Source organism: Pezoporus flaviventris, unplaced genomic scaffold (genome assembly GCF_033815535.1).
Source record: "Pezoporus flaviventris isolate CSIRO_AGI_PZ_B2104156 unplaced genomic scaffold, CSIRO_AGI_Pfla_v1 ptg000095l, whole genome shotgun sequence".
NCBI classification, from domain to species: domain Eukaryota; kingdom Metazoa; phylum Chordata; class Aves; order Psittaciformes; family Psittacidae; genus Pezoporus; species Pezoporus flaviventris.
In genome coordinates, this window is record NW_026892643.1 from 33,844 (window position 1) to 56,183 (window position 22,340).

Genomic DNA, 22,340 nt, shown 5'->3' on the forward strand with positions numbered 1-22,340 from the left:
CCATCTCTGCTGCAAAATGCTGAGCAGAGTCACCCTGATTGTAACAATCCACTCTCCTCATTGCATCAGTAAAGTACCTTTTTCCCTCTTGCCTTCCTTAGGAAAGCCATATATGAAATAGTAGCAGGGAGGGCCGAGGCCACACTGAGAAATGGAATTTAAGAGAGGTGAATCCTACATGCATATTCTGTCCTGTTAATCCAGCTTGGAGAAATCACACTGCCTCTCTCCCTCTTTCATCTCTCCTGTCTTTTTAGGTCAGGCTTGTTCTTGCTGTTTGTACCATGGGTAGAACCAAGGGGGCTCCCAATTCACTGTGGTAGTAGTAGTAGCAGTAGTAGTAAAAATTATAATTATGTTAAGAGACTGGTCTGTAGCCAAAACAAAAGCCCTTTTCACACATTTCTATTTAGATGTAATACATAAAACTGCATTTTTATGTCAACACATTGGCAATGCAATAACGCTGTATTAGGGGCTGGAATAGGCATAGGCATAGCTATATGCATATTTATTTTACATCAGCTCATTTTTACATGAGTATGTGTGTAATTACATGGCATGTAAGAATTTATTCTCTTGTGTTCACTGGGATATACATACATAGCAGAGTGCCATTTACACAGCAAATGTTAAATGACTTCAGTTTGTTATTCTGGGTGTTGCACAAGTAACAGCCTAACCTGTTTTGATCAGGTCTAACTCTTTAATGGCACCAGAGGGGATCACCACGATTATAACTTCACAGAGACAAGGAATTGGCCCTTGCCACTTGTAGCTCCAAAAAAAAAAAAAAAAAAAAAGAAAATAAAAAGAAAAAAACAGCCTAATTGCACAAGGTGCTACCACTTCCCTCCTCTGATCTGGCATCTCCCCTAGCAGCAGATTGTCTCTCTGGCTTGTCCAACCCTGGAGTCAGGCGGTTGTCAAGAGCTGACTTTTTCCCCTCTGGTATTTTGGCTCCAGGTCTCTGGGTTGGAGGCTGCAGTTTTCAGCACCTGCTAATAATTTTTTTAACAGATGCTAGAAAGGAAAATTTCCAAATACAGTAGATACAATCTGCCGTAGCCTGGGTCAAGCTTGGACCACAGGGTTCATTTGCCCTAGAGATGGGGGGCTAATGATGCCCATCAATTTAGCAAACTTCTTGTCTTCCTTGAAGATGATGGTCAATGTAGCACCTTTGATGCTTGCTGTGTGCAAGCTTTCCTCTTTCTGCTGTGACCAGCTCCTCCTTCAGCATGGGTAGGAGAATTCATACTGCCAAGGACTGTCATTTGCACTTTTTTCAAACAAACTTCTATGTAAAATCCAAAGGAGACACTGAACTGATTCAATATATGCAGGTTCATGTTGCAATACCATCATGGGAAAAATTCAGAAGCTCTGTTCCTTGCAGAGATCAAGTCTCAAATGAGTCTTGACATAAAACCCCACTTCAGTATTTCTGGCAGCTCTCTGTCCCACGACTTCCACCACTCTTTGCTAAGCAAGCCCCCTGCCCCCTTCCCTCTGTTTTTCTTGTGATAGTGTGTGTATTTTAATCCACTGTAACTATTTGTTCTCATAGTTTTCCCTGGTCAGCAGGAAGTAATGGGACCATCGAATGGCTCTTGAGAGCAAGGGAAATAAATAAAAGACAAGGAAATTGAAACAATAACAACGAGCATACCATCCAGGGCAGGTTTCCATTAGGCTCAGGAGGCAAATGACAACAGGCGTGGAAGGCTGTAGATCAGACAAAATGTCTCATAAGCTTTTGTCAGTCTCTCATGGCACTAGCTAGACGTAAATATGCTTTTTATCTTTCTCCTGGGTCCTAAGCTGACACAAGGCTGACACCAGAAGAAATGTAGAAGGATGTACATTTGCAGAGTGTTACATCTGAGGCTTCTTACACTGCCTTTTCCCAGTATATATGTATATAAGTTGCCATATAAATCTGTAAACAGCCAGGTCTCTGTGCTGCTAAGTGGTATGGGTGAGCTGTGTTGTCTTCCTCCAAGGAGTCCTTGCTCATCCTCATCCCAGCCCACAGGCAGTGGGTCCACCTGCTTTTTCCCTATCTTGTGTTCAAAAGTTACCTTTAGGGTCTCTTTCACAAATAAATTAGTTTCAAACATACCCATCATAGGGTCAGACCCTGAAGGTGAAATCAGAGAGTCCAGGTGAATGTTATTCCTATCCTCCTCCCTCTCCCTGCTCCTTTTTTTTTTTTCCTTCCTGCTTGCAATACTCCTTTTTAAAATTTGGAAATTAAAGTTATTTTCCTGCCAATGTTTTCTGCTTCCATGTGGCAAACATTTCCCTTTCCAGTGGAGCAGAAGCCAACATGGCTGCCTCAGGCATGCATTGGTTTTGTGTATCCTGACAACTCTTTCCCAGGCAAAGTGAACAGTCCTGAGATCTGCTCTGCCTCCCCCAATCCACTTGTATGTCACCCCTGTATTAGTACATTGTGCATGAACCTGAGGCAAAGTACTGGCTATTTTTCTTCTCATAAATACATTTTTGAGGACATGGTTCATTTTATGTTAACTGTGAAACCTTTTCCTACTCTTCTCTGCATTTTTCAAGCCCAGATATACTGAAAAACATGACTTAACATCCAAAGCACTGACTTCCACATGGTTGTGCCTGAGTGACTACTCATCTTATTTGCTTGGGAAGCAAGTAAATGGATAGTTGTCCTGATTGCCAGTTTTGCACACTTTTTGCAAGGGCTCTGTCATCCTTACAGAATAAAGATGGCTGCTGGTGCAGGGTCTGAGGTGGTGCAATGAGCTGAGGCATCTCACTGCCCCTTACAGATGGAGGAGGTGAGTGGGCTGTAGAAGTGCGTTGGAAGTGTCAGTGCATGCCCTTATCCTTTTCGTTAGGCATCAAGCACATGCACCCTTGGAGACAGGATTCCTGGCTTGGTGGCCATTATTCCTCCTGAACTACAGCTGTTCTTAAATGAGAAAAGCATAAAACGTAAGGGAAAAGAGATTAAAGACTAGCAACAATTTTTTGTCAGTGCACCTTATCAATTGTTCTTGCTACATTCATATTCTTTCATATATGTACATATAGGAAATCAACAAGTATAGTAGTTGTATCTGATTTTTAACATATAGGTTTATGCACCATTTCTGGATAAAATCCATGGTTGTGATTCATCTTATCTTGAAACATGTATTCTGTCCCTTTTCTGTGGAGAAGTCCCAATCCATGGGACCTTGGGTAATGAACTGGAGATTAATTCGTGATGTCTGTCATATTTCTACTTGCATCTCTTAAGGGGCCTGCTTACGGAGTCAGCAGCTCTGGGTCTTAAGGAAGTGAGTCAGATTCTTCTCCTCTCCCTTTCAATTTGTTTTATATTTTGCACTCTGGAGAAGAACAAGTCTAATATTGACAATACACCTTTTCTTTTTCACGTAGTATGAACGTTGCAGCCTCTGCTGAACAGTCTGTAGCTAATTCTTAGGATGTAGAAAAAATCCCTCTTTGCCTTACATTAATACATCTTGGAAAACTAAACCTTAAATATGGTTTGTGGTTTTCAAGCATTGATTCAGGTGGCTATAGGTGTATTTTTGCATGCTAATTTAAAATAGATACAAAATGAAACAGAATTTCAGCTCACAGCATAGGCTAAGTGCCAGCTTTGAAAACCTGTATTTTAGGGTATGTTTTCTATTTTGCTTCAGTCTTCATGATGTTGTTGTTTACTGTGTTATCAACAGACTTTTGCTTCTGCTATACTTCTGCCCTTAGGATACGTGTATTGATGACTGCTTAACTCTTGCCAGAGCATGTCTCCCATATTGTGAATAAACTGCAGCTTGAAGTTGCCACTTTTTGCTCACATTAGGAAATCATGCATTTGCTTGTTATGGTTCTGCTATTATGGACTTTGAGTATGATTCTGTTACTCCTAGCAAGTACGTGAAAAAATGATGGTGTCTTGTGCTCTGATCCGCCACCTACAAATCAAGGTATGTGGTTTGACATTTATCTAGTCAGATAATTGCTAAAGACATATGCCAGTTGGGTCAAGCCCAAAGTGATGTTGAAAAATAGCTGGCAAACCCATAGTTAGGCATACCACTCAGGACAGAATGCACCCCTGCAACTCAAATAAATCCAATAATGCCTCCAAAAGTGGTTGCTGCTTCCCATCTGCCCTCTTCCTTTGGGGCTACGACTTTTTCTATCACTGTATCAGACACCATCACCTAGCACTGGTCCCTAGAACTGCAGAGGTTCCTGCTGGGGCCAGTTGGAGTCTTGGATCAGTGGCACTGCAGTTTTCCGTGAGCACGAGGGCAAAGGCTGGGACTGGTGGCCATGATCTGAGAGCTTTTATTTTGCAGCAGCTTGCTGGGAGGGGATGAGGCAATGTGGGGAATGAAAGGAAGGGCAAAGACCAGATAGCCTGGGTGTCTCTTCTAGACCTTTCAGCAAATAGCATGGGATGCACACCTTAGCAGCTACCTGGAGCCAAATAGCTTAGAAAAGTAGTACCAAGAGGGACAGGATTGAGTGCAAGCAGTCCTACACTGACCTTGAGCTCTGACAGAAGCCAGGTGGCTGTTTCTGCAGTCCTTACTCAAGGCAGGCTCTCCTTGGACCTGTAAGACTTTGGTCTCTGCATGGACTGCAGATTTTGGGCTCTGACATACCCTGCAGTGGCAGGTTTCAGTAGAAAACTGCTCCCTCAAGGCCATGGCTTGGGGCTTCACCAGGAGAGAGCAAGCACGGGGGGAAGGGATGTTTCCAAATGAGAAATAGTTTTTTTTTTTCTATAAACGAGTGGTTTGTTGGCTTCAGGCAAATGGCAGAAGGTTTTACTGAAAAGGCTTCTTTATGGGATTGTGGTTTTGCTTGGGGTTGCTGAGAGAAGTCTGTAAACCCCAGGAGCTCAAGGAGCTTGACAGGTTTGACAGGCCTTCCTGCTACTGATGAACAGGAGGCTGGAGCAAGTGTTCCTGAGATCACATCCCTGTTTTCTGTCAAAGCATGCTGGCAAGCCAGAGGAAGAGAGAAGCTGTTTTCTTCGCTCATTTTATTTTCTTATTTAAACACATTCTTAGAGTCTGCATTTCTGGGTCTTTTAAACTTTGTGTTTAAAATTCCTGTCAGCCTTTCTAGGCTTTGGATTAGATCCTCCCAAAGAGCCTTGACCACCTTGAAATTGTTATGGTAATAATCGCTAGTGACAATAGGAGAGTCATGTAAAAGATTTGTGTAAATCACTTCTATAGAACATGCCAGCTTTAAAAAGCAACACTCTCACCTGAACCACAATACCACTGTCATCCCTTCTTGTGTCCACTTACTCTACCACACTCTACATGCTGCCCTGGTCCAGAGTGAGAGGCAGATGAGAAAATAATGGAAATGGGAAGTGGAAATGGAATAGACTGTAGAGCTGCATTTGTGTCGTGTGAAGTAACAGTAAGGGCTGCAGCTCCTGGTGCTGACAAGGAGAAAAGTCCTCTTTCTCCTCCCTGGGTCAACCTATGCCTACACACCACCCCTGGTTTTACTCAGTAAAGGGAATGAGTGCTTCTAATTAACATCACAGGCTTCCTGAGTTTGTAAAGTGAAGGGCTTGGATTTCTGCTATAGCAGCAGTGGCTGCTACAACACTTAAACCGTTGCTGGTCACAGAGCTGTTGCAGTGCCTGAGATGGGGGTCACTGCCCTGAGCATGCGGCAAAGGGAAAGCCTGGAAAGAATCAGTAATACATGAAAAATGCACACATAAAGAGGAATTTCCTATTTCTTTGAGTGATGGTAATTTAATTTAAAAGGAAATCCAGTGACAACTTCCTAGGAAATAAATGCCTTTTTGTAAATCTCTCTTTGTGGTGAAAAGGTGCTTAGCTGAAAATCAGCTGAATTCTTCTTACTCTGGTTTCTAATCATGCCTTAGTTCCTAACCCAGCCTAAATCTTGAGAAACTGCAATGAGCTCTGACAATATGAACAGGCTGCTTAGGACAGAACAAACCTAAGAGATTAAGTTAAACTCGCCAGCTGAAGCTTCAGCTTCTGAGCTTTATTAAAAATGCAAGCTGGAGAAAAACTCTGGAGCTGAGATGTGATCCTGCTAATATCTGAGCCCACTAAATCTTCCAGCCTCAAGGAGCTCCTCAGACCTGGGGAAGTATCCTACCTCCTGAAGAGAAGGCGCAGCTTAGCTCCAGAGGCCAGCCTTGTAATTCCTTAGCCTTATCCCTGGCAGCACCTGACCAGCCCATCTTATCCAGTTGTCCCAGTCTGGAGACTCATAAGCAAACCACTTTATTCCATGCCATCTTAAAAATTAAAATGAAAATTCCATAGACAAAGCAGCATAGAAGGCTACTTGGACCGAAGAAAGGAAAGCAAAGGGTTCAACTCTGTTCAGAAGAGAGCTCTCTGTTCAGAAGAGAGCCCTCTGCCTCTCTTCTACTTATTTTTTTCAGTGTTATTGAGGTCTTTTAACACAAATGATATATTTCAGCCATTTCATTCTCATATAAAGCCATTTCCTAGTTCTCTGGGCTCACCACGATGGACTATGTCCTACCATTCTCAAGTATTTTCACAGAATAGGTATTTCTCTCACAGTCTTATGGAGAAGAAACTTTAGGACTTCCTCCATGCTACCTAGCTACCTAGCTGGCTTCTTTGTGCAAGTTGATGATGAAGCCACATCCTTTGTATATTACTATTCAATTAGGATAATGAACTCAAGACCCAAATGAATATGCTAGGACTCTGCAAACATGGTGGTGACCTGTGTACCAGAATGCATCATCTAGACAGAACAGAGGAATTACTAATGTTTCAGCTGTGTAAGAAGGAACTGAGGTGCACCACAATTTAAAAGACATTTCCATGCAGAAAGTTTATGCTAGGAGCAAAACTTCTATTTGATCCTACCTAGTGCTTTGCCACCTTGTGGCTCTCTCTCTGACTAGCTTGTCTCTCTGTGGGATTAAATGCTGGCACCTGAGTCTCCTCCTTGTAGGTGCAGATCAGCAAGGGGGGGATTAGAAGAGTTCTCAGCACAATTCACAGGTTTCTCACAGTGAGTGCAGACCCGATGGTGCACGCGCTCTGAACCGCAGCCAGCTCCAAGCTCTCCCTCTCTGCATCATCATCTGCATCACATCCTACAAATGAAAACCAGAGCATCCTTCAGATACCTAAGTCGTTAAACAGTCAGTTACAACCATATGAAACCCTTCAGGAGCTGCAGGAATTTTCCTATAGCTCCAAGTCTGGGATTTGGGATTGCGCCTCCCCCTGTAGTCCTCACTTCCAAAGCACCCCTGCACCAGTGTCTGCTATTTTCTTGAATAAGGGATGTCCAACACAGCATTTTGATTTAACTCAGCTCCCACACCACAAGTCATTTTTATTTTACTGGGATACCAGTGAAGCTGTAGCTCAGTAACTGATGTTAAGAGGAACTTTTAACACCTCAACAGCAAATGGAGGAGAGTGTTTCCCATTAGCGGCTGAGGAAGTAGTGCTCCTGTAACTTCAGGCTTGAAAGCTAATGAAGCTCAGATTGTGGCCGTGGCCTTTGATGTAGAGATGCCTGAGGTCAGTGCAGCTTTCAGAGGTGCCAGTGCTATGCTATGTCACTGTGTTTGTCTGGGTGAAGGCCCAATAACTCTAATCCTGTAATCATGTTTCTGTAAGCAACGGCATTTATTGTACAGATAGTGGGGGATAGTTGCAGTGGCAACTACATCAGGGATATGCTATAGAGGAGAAGCTAATCCAGCCCTGTAATACCATTTGCAGTAGAGGAAGTTAAAGCCAACCATGTCAGTAAATGAGTAGCAAAATACTGGAATCAGTTTAGGGAGTGAGTGTGGGAATACAAATGCCTTGCTTGGCCATCTAATCCAAATCCCTGCCAATACCCTCATTCTGTTAAGGGAGTGATGTTAACACTGGCAAAAGTCAGGGAATTCAAAGCTGTGCCTTGACGCTCCATCTTTGGCTCCCACTAATACACAGGGGGGTAAAAACACTCACTGATGAGTTTGGCACTGTTAGCTTTGAATTTAATTCCTTCTCTTGGGTTGTTTCACAACCTCAGGCTACATGCTATGTATTTTATGTCTTCTAATGTAGGCTGTCGTCTTCCAGGTATATGTGCATTGTTAGAAAAACATGATAGCTTATTCCACTCTAGTGGGGGAAAATACACATATATGTGTAAATATGGTTCATCCAGGAGATGCCGAGAGCCTCTAACAAGCTATTCTGCTGTACCAGTGAATATGTGCATAGACATTCCTGTTATTTTATTTTGTACTCAACTCTGTTATAGATAAATCTGGGTTTATGTGTATCTTATTAAACAGAGCTCTTTTATATTATAGAAGTACTAGGTATTAAAACAAACCCCCTCACTATTTTAAGAAGGAGAAATGAATGGGAGCACTTTATGCCCCTTTTCTGTGTGGATATCTCCAGCTTTGGTGGGGGTTCTGTGTGCAAAATTAGTCATGAAGAATCAGGTCTGTATTTCAAGGAATAAAAACAGTGCTTGTTTAAAAAAATCTAATGGCAAACTGTGGAATTCAGTTCTACTACACACAAATGCACATAAACACACATATGGACAAATGTGTAACATGTATACATGCATATATATTAAAAAAAAATACACAGAGATGCATTTCCTTTAGCTCAGTGCCTGAAAGTTCATTTGTGGGCATCCTGATTCTTGATATATTATTTGTAAACAGAGGGCCAGGGGACTGGAGTATTTTCTTGACTTCAATGGATGATGAGGCCTCAAGCTGTGAACTCAGATTGGGACCTCTAAGTATCCTGCTGCTACCTAACAGCTTGCTGAAAAATGACATAATTTGTGACATCAGCAATATGCTGCTTTAATAGAGGTTTGTAAAATGGTTTCCACCCTTGTGTGTCAAGACAAAAACATCTATCCTTACTAAACCCGAGGTGGCCCCCTCCTGTATTCCTCACACACCTCGCAGCCTTTGTACTTCTTAGTTATATATTGCCATAAAGTCCCGATACTCGAAGAGTGGTAGGAAATCGGTAATATCCACACGAGAACTCCTGCCCCATCAGTGCCAGGGAAGATGTCAGTTTTCCAAAGAACGGTGGCTGCCAGCGGGAGGCTCAGCAATGCAGATTTTAATGCAGAGATTTAATTTCAAATACAATTCAGGTTGTACGTGGCTGGGCACATTTGGATGAAATAAATTTCAATTTGGACAATGCCTCATCATTTCAATTGATGCCTTTAAAATGTTTCACAGCTCTGCAAACAAGATGTTTCAGACAATTCAATTTCAACAGCAGAGAATGCACCACTTTAAAAATCACCCAAAATAATACCAAAAAACGTCCGACAGCCTCAGATAACATTACACTAGTCTGAAATTGATTCAAATATGAGAATTGCAATGATTTTTGCAAATGTTCTATAATACAATGAGAAAAATTGTTTGCCTCTTGGAACTGATATTGCATCTGGGGGAAATTTATTTTAAAATAAGATGCAAACTTTAAAAAAAAAAAGGTTTTAAAGGGTATAAATCTTGTCAGAACCTGAGCAGCAGCAGGAGGAGTGTGCCTTAACATGACAGAGTTGATGCTCTGGATTCATTGCTGTGTTTCTGATACATGAAATCGGTACTTGTTAGGAAACATACCTTGGGAGTCACAACTGCCCAGTTACACCTTTAGCATCTACTGGGCTTTCTGGCTGGAATAGGGGTTGATGCATGTATGGGAGAAGGCCCTTCACACATGGCTTCTTATAAATGGTAGGGGAGAGTGCCTCAGGAGACAGACCACCTCTGCAGGTGAATGCATGGTGTATGAAGCAGGGTACCTGTCTGTTCAGAAGACCATCCCCCTGGTTTTCCAGCTCACCATAGTTGGGTATCTTTGCTTCCTGAGGCAAAGGTGCACTGAGTTAAGAAGAACATGGAAGAAGTCAGGAAGGCTCCATGAAAATATAAAGACTTTTTCATCTCTCTAAATAGCAGTGTTGCAGGCCTTCCTGATTGGGGGGGGGGGGGGGCGGGGGGGGGGACAGGGAGAGGAAGAGGGGAAGAAAGAAAGAGAAAGACAGAAAGAGAGAATGAATTTTTCAAAGGGGGAACATGTTCATTGGTGTAGATGCTTAGGCTGGAGGATAAGGTGCAAATACAGCTTAACAAAGTATAGAGGTAGGAAAGTGAGTTTACTATTCTTTGCTTGTTCTTCTTTCTCTCATTTTTTGTTGCATCTCTGTATATTTTATAGCACTAAAAAAAATGCTGTAGCATAAAAAAATGACTAGAAAAGACCTCAGGGTTCATCTAGTCCACACCCCTCATGAAGGCCCTGTAGCAGATGCTTACCTCGCCTGCTTTAAAGAAACCTCATCTTTTTCCTTTAGTGACTTATCTCATTGTGCAATTAGACATCTTTTTTGTTTTACAAAACAATGAAGATGTTCACACTTCCCTTTGCTGCAAATTAAGCTGATTTCTGCCTATCCTTTTGCCTACGGATGCCAAGAAGAATGGGTGACTCCACTGCAGAGTATGAGAGGATGGGCATGCATCTGCCCTCTCTATCCCCATCCCTCAGACATTTCTCAGTCAGACTCCACCGTTATTTCCCTACATCTAAGGCTGCATCTCTGCTAACACTTCCTCTGCAACTTCTAGTCCATACCTGTCTACTTCTTGTAGTTGTTCCTTTTTCAGGTTGGTCACTGGATGCACCAGAGAAGTAGCATAAGGGCTTCCACATACAGCTCCAGAGAAAAATCACCTTATATGAGCTTTTACCATGGAAGAGATGGTTATCAGATATTCTAAAGCTGAATGGGAGATGTGCATGGAGGGGAAGCTGTAGAGGCAGAACTCAGTGGGTTCTGCCAGCTCCTCCCCAAATGTCATCGGGAACCTCAGGGATGCGAAGATGATAGCGTTGAACCTGCAGTGCAGTTGGTGGGCTTCAGCCCTGTCTTTATGCTTGTGATAACAGAAACAAAATATGTTGTAGAAGCACAAAACAATTTCTGCTTTTGTCTGTAACAGTGACTTATAACTAACTTCAGATCTTGTGATTTCTGGCCCCGTTTTCTGTGCACTGGCTGTGGCAGGAGGGAAAGCTATGGCTTCTATTTTCATACTTGGTTCTCACATGAAATAGTGTGGGGGGAGAAGAGGAGGGGGAAAGATGCAGCTGCAAAAACAGTCAGTGAAACATAAAAATCCCCATTGTTTTGCTGTAGCTCTCAGTGCCCTTCAACTTCTGGGCACAGACAAGGCCTCCCCCTGCTCAGGTTCAATACGCAGGGGAGCCTTGAGGCTCAGAGCTCCCTCCCTACTTTCCCTAAGCCTCGCTGTCAATTGTGCTTTTGTTCATGGAAAAAAAAAAATAGCCCAATGCATACTAATTTATAGCCAGGGAAGCAATTAAAAAAAAGTTTATTATCCTTTCCCCCCCGCCTCTCAAATGGAGTGTCACAGCAGCAGGGATTTTTGGTAAACTTGACACAAACTGATGTCAGTAATGGGGGAGTAAGGCCAGGAACCAAGCATAGATCTTTACATCTCCCCTCCACGTGAAATGGGACAGCCTTCCAATTTTCTCTGTCTGCCTATAGTTGGGAACATGCGTGCTCCAGGAGAACCTAAGCACAAAGACACACTTATTTCCCTTGGCTTTGATAGCAAACGTTCACTGTACACATTGCCCTCACATACTCACTCTCACAAATGCTAGTTAATAGTTAAAGAAAGAAATGCCTAATAGAGCTACAATGTAGAGACAAATTTAAGTTTATTACTGAACTTACTGTGTGCCTTTTTCTATAAATTGGACATATCCTTAGTATCAAACGGAGTATTAGACACCAAATAATCTGTATGAAGTCAGCTAATCCAGTTCACCTGTGGATTTTGTAACTCCTTGGGAAATCTTAGACCTGCACCAGTAGAGATTTTGCCTTTAGTACAGGACTGGCCTTTTCTTTCAGGAGGAGCTGCTTTTTCAAAACTGACTCTAAAGGAAGCAATAGATGTCTATGCCTACTATGTATTTTAAGTAGTCTGTGAGTAAAGTGTCACGATGCAGAGCTGAAAGTGCCTGAATGTTTTCAAAGGAACAGGTAGGCTTCTGTGAGTACCCCAGCAGTCACGCAAGTGCTGAGGTCGAGATGTGACAGCGATGGGCAGCCTCTGCAGGGTGAGCTCCTTCTCGGGCATCTCATGGGCAGAAAGCACAGCTCTTCCCTGCACTCTGAGTAACACAGACCTGGGGGACCTTCTTTCAGCACTTTAAAGTAAAACACAAGCCCTTCCCTGACAGCCCAAGTGTTGATGATTGAAGAGGATAGAAGTGATTTTGTTCACTGTACAGCCCTTGCACATCTTCTGCTGCTGTTTTCTCCCTCACTGCAAGTACTTAATTCTGTATTATCCAACCACAGGCCTTTGGGTGACAAAACTGGAGACAGAGCTGTCAGTGATGGTCAGATTTGCAGCAATACGTGTACTACTGCCTGCCTGAGCTGCATTTTTACACATAAAGCATTTCCAGTGACATCTCACAGTGTACCAGACCTGCATAAACACTGATGTATATCAGGGACTACTGACTACTGTAAAAGCAAGCCAGGAATGAAGCCAGGTGTCAGGAAGTCTAGACCAGGTCCTTCCAGCAGCATGAACATGTGTCCCATAAATTCTAGGCTATTGCAGGCATGTCTCACACAGGGACAATGTTTAAATCTTTAGCAAACTTCACTTTGGAAAATTCCTAATTGATGCATGTGCTTGATACCACAGTAACATTAGCAGTGGTAGCAGAAATGGGAATAAAACTATAAGCTATGTGGATTCACACTTTAAATTAGAGCATTCCAAGAAGGTAGCAGAGGCATTTAGTACTCCTCCATCTCACCAGGATGATCAAGTTCAAATGATGCCAGCAGGCAGTGGGTACCTGCAACATCTTTAGGAATCAGGCCTCCTGCATTTCTGAAGACATTCTGAGCAGCATCTTATGGTGCTATTGGCTTTGTTGTTACAGATTCAGGAGTTTCAGGTTCAATTTGTGAAGAAATAATTCCAGACATAGTGAGGATATCTGACCTCTCTCCTGCTTGCTGTATGCCTACATGCAGGACATTTCCACTTTGCATTCCATTTCCTGCACCCCTGGAAGAGAGGAGGAAAGCCTCCCCTCCTGTTCCCAGGGAGGGAAACTCACTGCCAGTGACAGAGAGGCCTGGGATGCACTGAGGGGACAAGGAGACCCGGTCGAGACTGTGAAGGGAAAGGAAGTGTGATGGAAATGGAAGGCACGGATTTCTTTGACGGTTCTTGCAGGCACCACTGATGCCAGGTTGATGTCTGTGTGCCTCTGCAGGTGGCCTTTCCGTAAGTTCTGGCTGAAAGGGTGCTGTGGGCATGGGGCAGCAGGAGGAAACCATTCTGGTGGTTGAGTAAGGTCTGTGAGGCACTCTTTCCTTCTTTTCCTTTTTCTCTTCCTCCTTCCCCACGGTGCTCAGGACTCCTGGCAGCAGCCCAAGAAGGCAAGGGTTGTCCTTGTCCCTGAGGTGACAAGGGGTGCCCTCCACCCACTGATCCATCCACCCATCTAGTTCCCGCGGTGGTGCCCACCCCAGGAGAGGGAGACCCCCCCCGGCCCATCAGTCAAATGCCAGCTCCCAAAACTGCCCCCAGCCCTCCCTGACCCAGGGCTCCCCTCTGCGGGGCTGCACAGGGAAAAATAGAAAATAATATGTTGCCTTCAGGGGCTTTTATTCCCTTCTCCTCCTCTTCTTTACCTTTAAAATAGCAGTTAAAAAATAGCTCTGTCCCGGGACTTTGCCAATCCCTGAACCTGAGGGAAATGAAGGTGGGAGAAGAGGTTTGGGGCGATGTGATGGTTGAAATGTGGTAAAAAAATAAGTTTTCTTTCTTTCTTCTTTTTTTTTTAAATATTAATACTTCCCCCCCAACTTGAAATCAGAAATTACTGCCTGAGGAGCAGGTACTCCATTTTATTGGCTCTTAAAAGGGAAAAAAAAAGAAAAAGAAAAAAGTTTTCAAAGCCTAATTTCCACCAGATACATTTATTTTCCTTTGGAAGCAGAATTAAAACAACACGCGCTAGTAGGTACCCATTAAACCTAAGCCAACTTTGGCTGTTAATCACGGGAGAAAAGGATTAGGAAAGTCAGCGAAGGAGTACTGCGTTTTGAGCGTCAAACCCTAGATTTCAGGAAGAGTCAGCTCGGGGGTGGACTGCAGCAGCCCAAGAAACAAGGAGGGACCCTTAATAAGAGTTAAAATTCAGTGTCGGGTTACTTCTCGATATTGCAGGGAACATGCCGTTCCTGGGAGGGATGTGTGGTTGTGAAATGCATCCCTTTGCTAAAATACCGTTTGATGCTTGTGTCGGAGAGGAAACCAAAACAATCTTTTCCTTTCAAGCCCCGATTTCAAAACAAAACCAAAAGAAAAAGAAACGGGAAAAAAAGGCTCCACAAACCCCAACAACAACAACAAAAAATCCCTCTACATTTCAAACTGCAGCTTTGAACAGCTTTCCCGGCGGTATTTGCTTCCAACCTCACATGCGGAGCTTCCCTGTGTTCCCGAGTTCTCCCTGCCCTCCCTTCCCCCGTTTCTTCTGCTTGGATGGTAGGTTCAGAAGCAAATGCTCTGCTAAATAATTACTAGAATTTTGGAGAGGGAAAAAAAAAAAAAAAAAGAAAAAAAAAGGGGGAGAGAGGGCAGGAAAAAAAAAAAGGGGGAAAAAAAAAGAAGACGATAAAATTCGCACCAGCATTCAGGTGCTAACCTACTTATTTGAAAGTAATTTCTTTTCCATTTTGCCCGTTTTCCGCCTTTAAAACAGAACGGTGAAAGAAAGAATAAGTGCTTTAGCATTTCAGTGTTGTGCTCTGGTAATTACTTTTTTCACTTTTCCCCTAAGTTCCACGGTGAAAACCTCACAGGGGGGTCTTTGCTGTGGCAGGGCTACAGTTCCCAATCCCGAGCGCAAGATCTGCAATTACAAACCCATTCGGTGCCCTTCCCTATCATTAATATGCACAAAATCCTGCTCTTAATCTTATAATCTGTTTTGTTTCATCGATTGCTTGCCCAGCACCAGGCGGGAAAGGAAAAGAAGGAAAGAAAGAGAAAGAAAGAGGTGAAGAATAAAGCCGGAGGAAAAGAAAAAAAAGAAAAAAGAAAAAAAAAAAAGAAAAAAAAAAAGGAAAGCTTCCTAAAGTAAACGAAAAAACCAAATAAATTAGATTTTAATTTTTATAAAGCAGAAATCTTTACACGGAAGCAGGATTTTCCGCTGGGGGAAGGGGTGTCAGGGAAATTTAGGGAGAAATCCGAATATATCCAACATTTCTTTGCATATTCGATTTCCCCGAGGCCGGGTCACAAAGTTCCCCGCACAGCTCCGCAGGCTGCGGAGGTTGCGCTTCAGCACCTCGGGAGAGCTCATTCATGTCACTGCTGTTTCTCGGATGGTTTAAGGAGGGAGCAGAGGAGCCGGGCAGGATTCGGGCTCCTCCGCCGCCTCCCGCACTGCCCTCCGCGGCCGCTCAGCTCCCGCGGGGTTCTCACGCGTGGGCATCCAGACTCCAGTGCGGCAATGAAGACATTCATTTTACTGAAATCCTCTCCTTTTTCCCCCCATCCCCCCCGGGGCTGTATTAAGGGAATAAACCAATCTACGCCACACGGGTTCCTATTGAGATTAATGACAAAATTATGCAAAAAAAGCAAAATAGATTAAAAAAAAAAAAAAACCAACCCCAAAATCTCATATATCTTCTTCTCCGTGCCCTGCGCCAGGCCTCGCCTCCGCCTTGCCGTGCACCTGATGATTTATTAACGCAATCTGTGGGGATAAGTACACATGTGCCCCACTCCGGCTTGTCCCAGATCATCTTCTAAAGTAATTGTTTCTCATTAGTTCTGATAATGTTTTAATAGCGTTACCCATAATTTACTCAGCCAAGAATTAATAACGGAGGGTGCACGGGGAGGGGTGTGTGGGGGGAAGGGGCAATAGAACCAGGTAGTCTTTAATTAATCAGATTAGCCTGGAGGTCCCCGCGCTGGAAGGGATCACCCGGCGCGGCGCCCTCGGACAGGACCCTTAGTGGGGGGGGGGGATTCGGGGTGTTGGGGAATGTCGGTCCGCGCCGCTCACCCCCAAAACCACGCGGCGGGTCCATGGTGTGCTGGGGGGGGGCGGCTCTGCAGCTGCTCCATCGGTACCGTCCTCTCTGGGCGGCCCCGGGAGCACTCCCCCCTTCACCCCGGAGCTTCCCCTCCACTTCCCCCGGGATCCCTCTCCTTGGTGCTTCCTGGTCTGTGGTTTGGGCGCTCCCCCCCCCCCTTCCCTTTCTCCTTCTTTCCTTTCTTCTTAATTAAACCCAAAATAACCCCAAAATGTTTTAAAGTGCTGCTCGGAGATGGAGGGGAAACACGCTAAGCGAGCAGATGGGACGAATGAGCCACTGTGACTCCCTACATAAAATGGCCATGGAGGCGGTGAAAAATGAAACTAAAAAACAACTGTTTTCTATTTACAAATTTAAATAAACAGAACAGCCTTCCCCGCAGTGTTTGTCTAAGTGCAGCAGCGTTGCTGCTGTGTAGGTCATGAAAAGGTTGGTGCATAGTTTAAAACTTCCCATTCTGTTAATTTCTTAAAGAACAGTCGTTCATGGTCTGAGCACAAAAGCTCATGATTTAATGAGGAACAGAAACAAAATCTCTGATTGTTGGTGTTTCAAACTTCATTGGAGTCCTCTGGCAACCACAAGTTGATCCTCTGCAGCTTCAATACCCTTTAGCCCTCCATATAAGAGTACATGCTGAATAGAGGACAATGCCTGGTTGTTATGTTTATTTACCCTTACTACAAGCTGGGTTAACCTCTTCAAAACAGCTTTACTAAGCCCGTTAACCACACGGCCCACATGATCTGTAGCCGTATCCCTAATGTGATGTAAATCTGACTCGAGACCATATGCACAAGTTCTGCCGCATTGTGTCTCCGAAAACTACAAGTTTATTGCTGTCCAACCCTTCCCAGGCTGGACGCTTCCAGGAGGAAACACTCTGAATAGCAACTACTTAAAAAAAGGGAAGAAAGTCAAGAGTCCCGAGTTGTCGGAGCAGTATTTTTAATGGCTGTTGGACATTTACAGAAGGGGGGGAGGAGAGGGAAGCGAAGGGATGCGAAGCCTGCACAGGGTAATGATTTTCATCTCGATTATTTCAACCGGTCCATAATTATTCAAGGCTTTGCCCTTTCTGCCAGGAGTTCTGTGCTGGAGCGGGAAGAATTGTAGATACAAATAGAAGTGATTGACTCGGTTTTCATCTGCTTTTTTTAACAGAGCTCATAGCTTATGTTTTGCCTTTCTCCTTCAGTGAAGTCATTGTCCCATATTCATAGTAATTATCATGATGTCATACAGTTGGTGATGTAACTTCGTTGTAGGTTATGAGTAGTACATGGACTGTGCGGAAGTGAGCAGTGGTTTGAGTTGGAACAGTTTTAGCAATTAGCAGTTCTGGCAAGCAGGCTATGACAGATCTGCAAAATGGAAATGGATTTCTGCTTAAGCTTGACATCTTTAATTTTTTTTTACCCCCCCCAAGTATTATATTCATCTTTTAAAACAGCTACTGGGGCCCCGTGGCGAGAGCTTCATTTACCAGCTCATTTTTTCTTGATGGCTGTGGCAAGCGTAACAATGTTCTGTGCCTGCTTCAGTAATGGCATGTCGATCATGCTTCCGTGGAAAGTAAATGCTCCCTGGAAAAGAGAGAATGCAAACTTCCTGAGAGGACCTCTAGAAATTGTAGGTGGCTCGTCTTTTCCTTTAAAAACACATCCGCTTGCCAAGACACATCAGCTCCCTCAGAAATTCTGAACAAGTTTTACACGACAAACTAACCGAGATGGGCCAACTGCATTTAAAGAAATGCGGTGGGTGCTGACTGCTCCATGGAGGAGGAAAAAGAGGGAGAAAAGAGAAGCCCAGTGTGCAGCCTGCTTGTTCTGACCTCTCTAGCTGGCACACATCAAGAGGCAGTGAGGCTGTGCATGCCAGCTGAGAGTCTGGCAGACCTTGCGCCTGGGGCTTAGCTCTGCTCCCCACATCTATCATGATCACCCTCCCAGTGCTAGGGCTGTGCTTCTGAGAGGTGGAAGGAAGATTTCCTGACTTGGGGATGGGCTGAGTCTCCATCAGGTTTCCAGTGCTAAAGACAAGCTGGGCCTGTGCTTAGAGACAGAGGCTGGGATGAAAGCTGGAAAAAACTAAGTGGCTGGTGTGATAATATTTCCCAAATGTGCTCTGGAGCCAAGGTAAAGCACACCTGAGCACTGCATATAGGGTATCTCCTCAAGCGGATGCAAAGCTAGCTAGTGTGGCTTTGTGGTGGCTATCTGAGAGTCGGGGCAGGTTTTGGAAATCACTTGGTATTTCTGGGGATTTTGTGTTAGTACTATGGTGACAAGCCTAAAATAATTAACTATGAATCACAGCTAAATCTTAAACAGAAGACACGTGTTCTGGAAAGGGCTGAACCTGACTCGTTCCTTTGGATGCTTTAATCCACACATACGTTGCTGAGGTAGGATTCTGCAGATTAAAACTGTTCATCAAGACATGCCAAAGTTCAGCAGGCAAAAAAAAAAAAAAAAAAAATCCCAACATCTTATTTGTAATTCTGACAGTACTGGACAAAATCCCCATATACAAATATGCAATCCTTTCTCTGAAGAATTCAGAATTGAACGCCTGGCCCCAGTGTTGCGGAGGGTGTCTCTGTGAAGCACTGCACACCCTTTTAATGTCCTGCTGCAAAGGATACAGGATCACAGGCTGGCCTTAGATTTGACAGTGAGCAAGGCCAACCAAGAACAGGGTAAGAGCGATAGTGGCGTGTGTGACTGTGCATGCGTAGCGAGAGAAATGCAGAGGAGAACAAGATGTTTCTTGTTTACTGGTTTTCATTTAAGACTCAATAATCATTAGAGGATTCCAGCGAGTAAAGTGAAAATATAACCCAAATGTACAAAAATGTTTAGGAAATGTGTTGCTCCAGTGACATATCTCGCTTGACTGAAGCAGTATTAATTAAATACTAAATCACATTCTAGAATGGTTAAGACAAAAATCCACCTTAAACGGTAATCTAGCACAAATCAATGCTGTTGCATGTAAGAACATGCTGTGTTAAAGCCATTAAAAACCTAATAGTTAAAACTATTATTTTATTCAAAGTAGGATTTCCTACTATAGCTCACACTATTTTAGGTGGGTTTGGGAATAATGGACTGGCAGATACTCAAGGGTAGATGCTTCAACTCAAATTTCTTGTTTACAGAGCAACCAATCAACCCTACATTACTACCCAACAACATTAATATAATTATTACTATTACTATTCATAATAATACACCAGTTTTTATCTTAGCTACATCTCTTCCATTTTCACTTATACTTTTAAACCTTTAAAGAAAATGTAGCCACAAACAATGCAATTCATTAGCTATTGTGAAAATAAATTCAGAAATAAGTAAACATTTTATGACATGGGACTTCTTCAGACTAATTCAGCTCTATGCAGTGATCTCAAACAGCAAGATACATTTTTTTCACTGTAAGAAAAGCATGTTTTAATTGTGCCTATTTTTCTATAGGCATTCAGTCAAATAACAGCTATTGCTTAAAAGAGAAATTTGCATGTGGGATGACATTGACAGCAGAGTTATGTTAGGGTCTGGAATTATCCTTCCTAGGTCTGTGAAATGGTTGATTTAGGAGCACAGCTATCCTAAGTACCTGCAATAGTTTGCAGAAAGAGCTGGGTGCTGAGCAGTGGCAATTCTCATTGCTGGTGGTCTGAATCATGATCGGGAGGGTCTTATCCCTCCTACTGACTGTATACGGGATGCTCTAAAGTCAGGTACCTCTGCAGGTGCCTAAATTGGAGCATGATGAATCTGGGTCAGGATGTCTTTTTAGAAAGCAGGAGTTAATTAAGCAGCATGCCTGTCCTCTCTTCATTAAAATAACATGTTCAGAAAGGAAACCAGGATAATAGTACTATGTGTTAGTGTGTGTGTGGACACACAAGCACTGAACCACTTGAGATCTGTCATATGTTCTCTTCTTGTCAGCATGCAGCTGTAGTTTGGGTTGCTAGGAATTTGAATTCTTGAAGGAAAAAATGCTTTTTTGTTTCCCAACACCAAAGAGTAACACGAAGAAGTTGGCTTCTCTGCCTGTTCACTCTGAGGCTTATTTTCTGCCTGCTAATTTGCAGCGTTGAGCTGAAGTCCAGAAAAAGAAATGGATTTTAATGCCATTGAATATACTTTATTCACTGCCTCTCTTTCCACCCACAGGTTCCAACAGATAGGAAATACCAGTAATTACAGCTTTGTCCCCATGCTCTTTTTTTTGAATTCTGCTAGATGAAATTTGCCTTTAACAGTCTTTTGATTTTTTTCTCACATGAATATAAAGAAAACAGGACTTTCTATAAACACCATTTGCTTTGATAGCATTAATCTGGGGATTAATTTAGTCATAGACCTAAATTTTCTTTTTGGCTAATTTTCTTAATAATCTCATGCTTCCAGCCTGTACTTAGACTTCCAGTAGTTCAGCTGTGGGACCAGGGCTCTGTTCCTAAGGATGATTGCAGTGTGAATGGGAGCAATGGCAGGTGTGTGGTGTGAGGCCGGGGTTTGCATCCATTGTCTTTGGTGGCTGTAGTTCTCACTTGCCATGGAACCATATAAATCATTCAGAGGGAGCCTTTTCTGAAACCTGTAAAAGGACCCCAGCTCCAGGTGAGTCAAATGAGTCAGACCTGCCCTGGGAAGAGACAGACCTTCCAGGTAAAGGCTGATGGAGTTGCTGGGGGAAGCAGCATCCAGGAGGCAGAACCGCAGCTGATGAGTGCAGCCTTTGGGAGATGATGCATGGGTGCAATAACCCAGCTGGGATGAAAAGTGAGGGAATGGAGGACAACTGTGGCATTTACAGAACAGAGGGGGTTGTATTTGCACAACCTTTGCCTTCCCTCAGCCTGATTGCTGTATGCCGCTGTCAGGGAGCAATCAAGGAGGAAAGTGAACAGGCAGCATTTCCCATTTGGGTCATCATGCAGACTAGCTAAGAGTCCTTCCCAGTTGACTGACAAGTGAGGAAAGGCTCAAAGGTGTTTTCTTCTGGAAAGCTCTGTGAGAGCAGAGCAACAAGAGGAACACAGACAGACCCATCCAGCTTCTTTTCTCTCTGCCCGGTTATTGTAGCTGCCCACGAAGCTCATCAAGTAATTATTTCCCCATCTCCATCTCTTGTACCAGACCACCTTCTCTAGGCTGAATGGTGCAGGGCCAGTACTGTGCAATTTGATGCATCCCCCAGGAACCATGTAGTACATGAACGCAACAAATCCACAATGACATTTAATGTTCTGTTAAAAGAGTAGTAACATTTTAAAAAACATAACAGCTATTTATGCAAGATGCAGGCCATGCTGGGTAAAGTCTTAACAGCTCTACTTTGAATTTCAATATATCCTAAAGTGCTTTGAGAATGGAACAGAGAAGGCTTTTGGCAAATACAGGAAACAGCTGGAAGGGAATTAAAATTATAGAAAACTGCTAGGGTTTTTTTTTGTGTGTGTGTGTTTTTGGGTTCTCTTTTAAAATTTTATTTTATTTTTTTTCATAAGGAAATGGTAAAAAATTATAGCAATGGAAAAAAAGAAAATTGAGCATGGTCAGCCCTGAGTGATAGACAGATCTAGCCCACAGACAGGAGATACTGTAAGGCAGAGTTGATAGAAAAACAGTAATTTTCACAGGCCAGGAGCTGAAGACATAGGTTTATGAAAAAGAGGGCAAATGGGAGTTGTGCAGTAAGAATAACTAATGCAGTGAATTTCCAGGTAGCTGTGGAGAGACCAAAGAGGTACAGAACTAAACTTTGTAACACACCAGTTTGGCGGAGCTTATGCTTGTACCTTATGAGCCTCCTTTTGGCTAAATGTGGACGCTACCAAAACCAACGTAGATTTAGCCAAGTTCAACATGTAATTGAGGTCTCTTCTTTGACAACTTAGAGCACAACTCTGGCCATGTGTTGCCATAAATCTTGAACATGGCTCTTGTCATCTCTGTGTATTATCCTTAAAGATTTCCTTTACCTATAAGAAATGACATGTATCAAGCTGCAGAAAGAGTCTAAGTTTTGGTTTGTTATTTGCCATGGCCAAAACATGA

The 22,340-nt window shown here is 43.3% G+C and overlaps 2 protein-coding genes across 4 annotated transcripts in view; one reads left to right on the plus strand and one right to left on the minus strand.

The window, feature by feature from the left end:
• ZIC5 (Zic family member 5) overlaps nucleotides 1–22,340 on the plus strand; it is a 92,208-nt gene that overhangs the window by 23,261 nt on the left and 46,607 nt on the right.
• Nucleotides 17,192–22,340, minus strand: part of CLYBL (citramalyl-CoA lyase) — a 168,253-nt gene continuing 163,104 nt past the window's right edge. The window contains exons 9-10 of one of the 3 annotated variants that reach the window (XM_061476314.1): nucleotides 17,747–17,846; nucleotides 17,192–17,624 (exon numbers count right to left, since the gene is read on the minus strand). In XM_061476314.1, coding sequence (XP_061332298.1) covers nucleotides 17,751–17,846 — 96 coding nt within the window. In that variant the 3' untranslated portion in view covers nucleotides 17,192–17,624; nucleotides 17,747–17,750. Of the gene's footprint in view, nucleotides 17,847–22,340 lie in introns of all 3 variants that reach the window. The other 2 variants (XM_061476313.1, XM_061476315.1) reach the window with 2 other exon arrangements.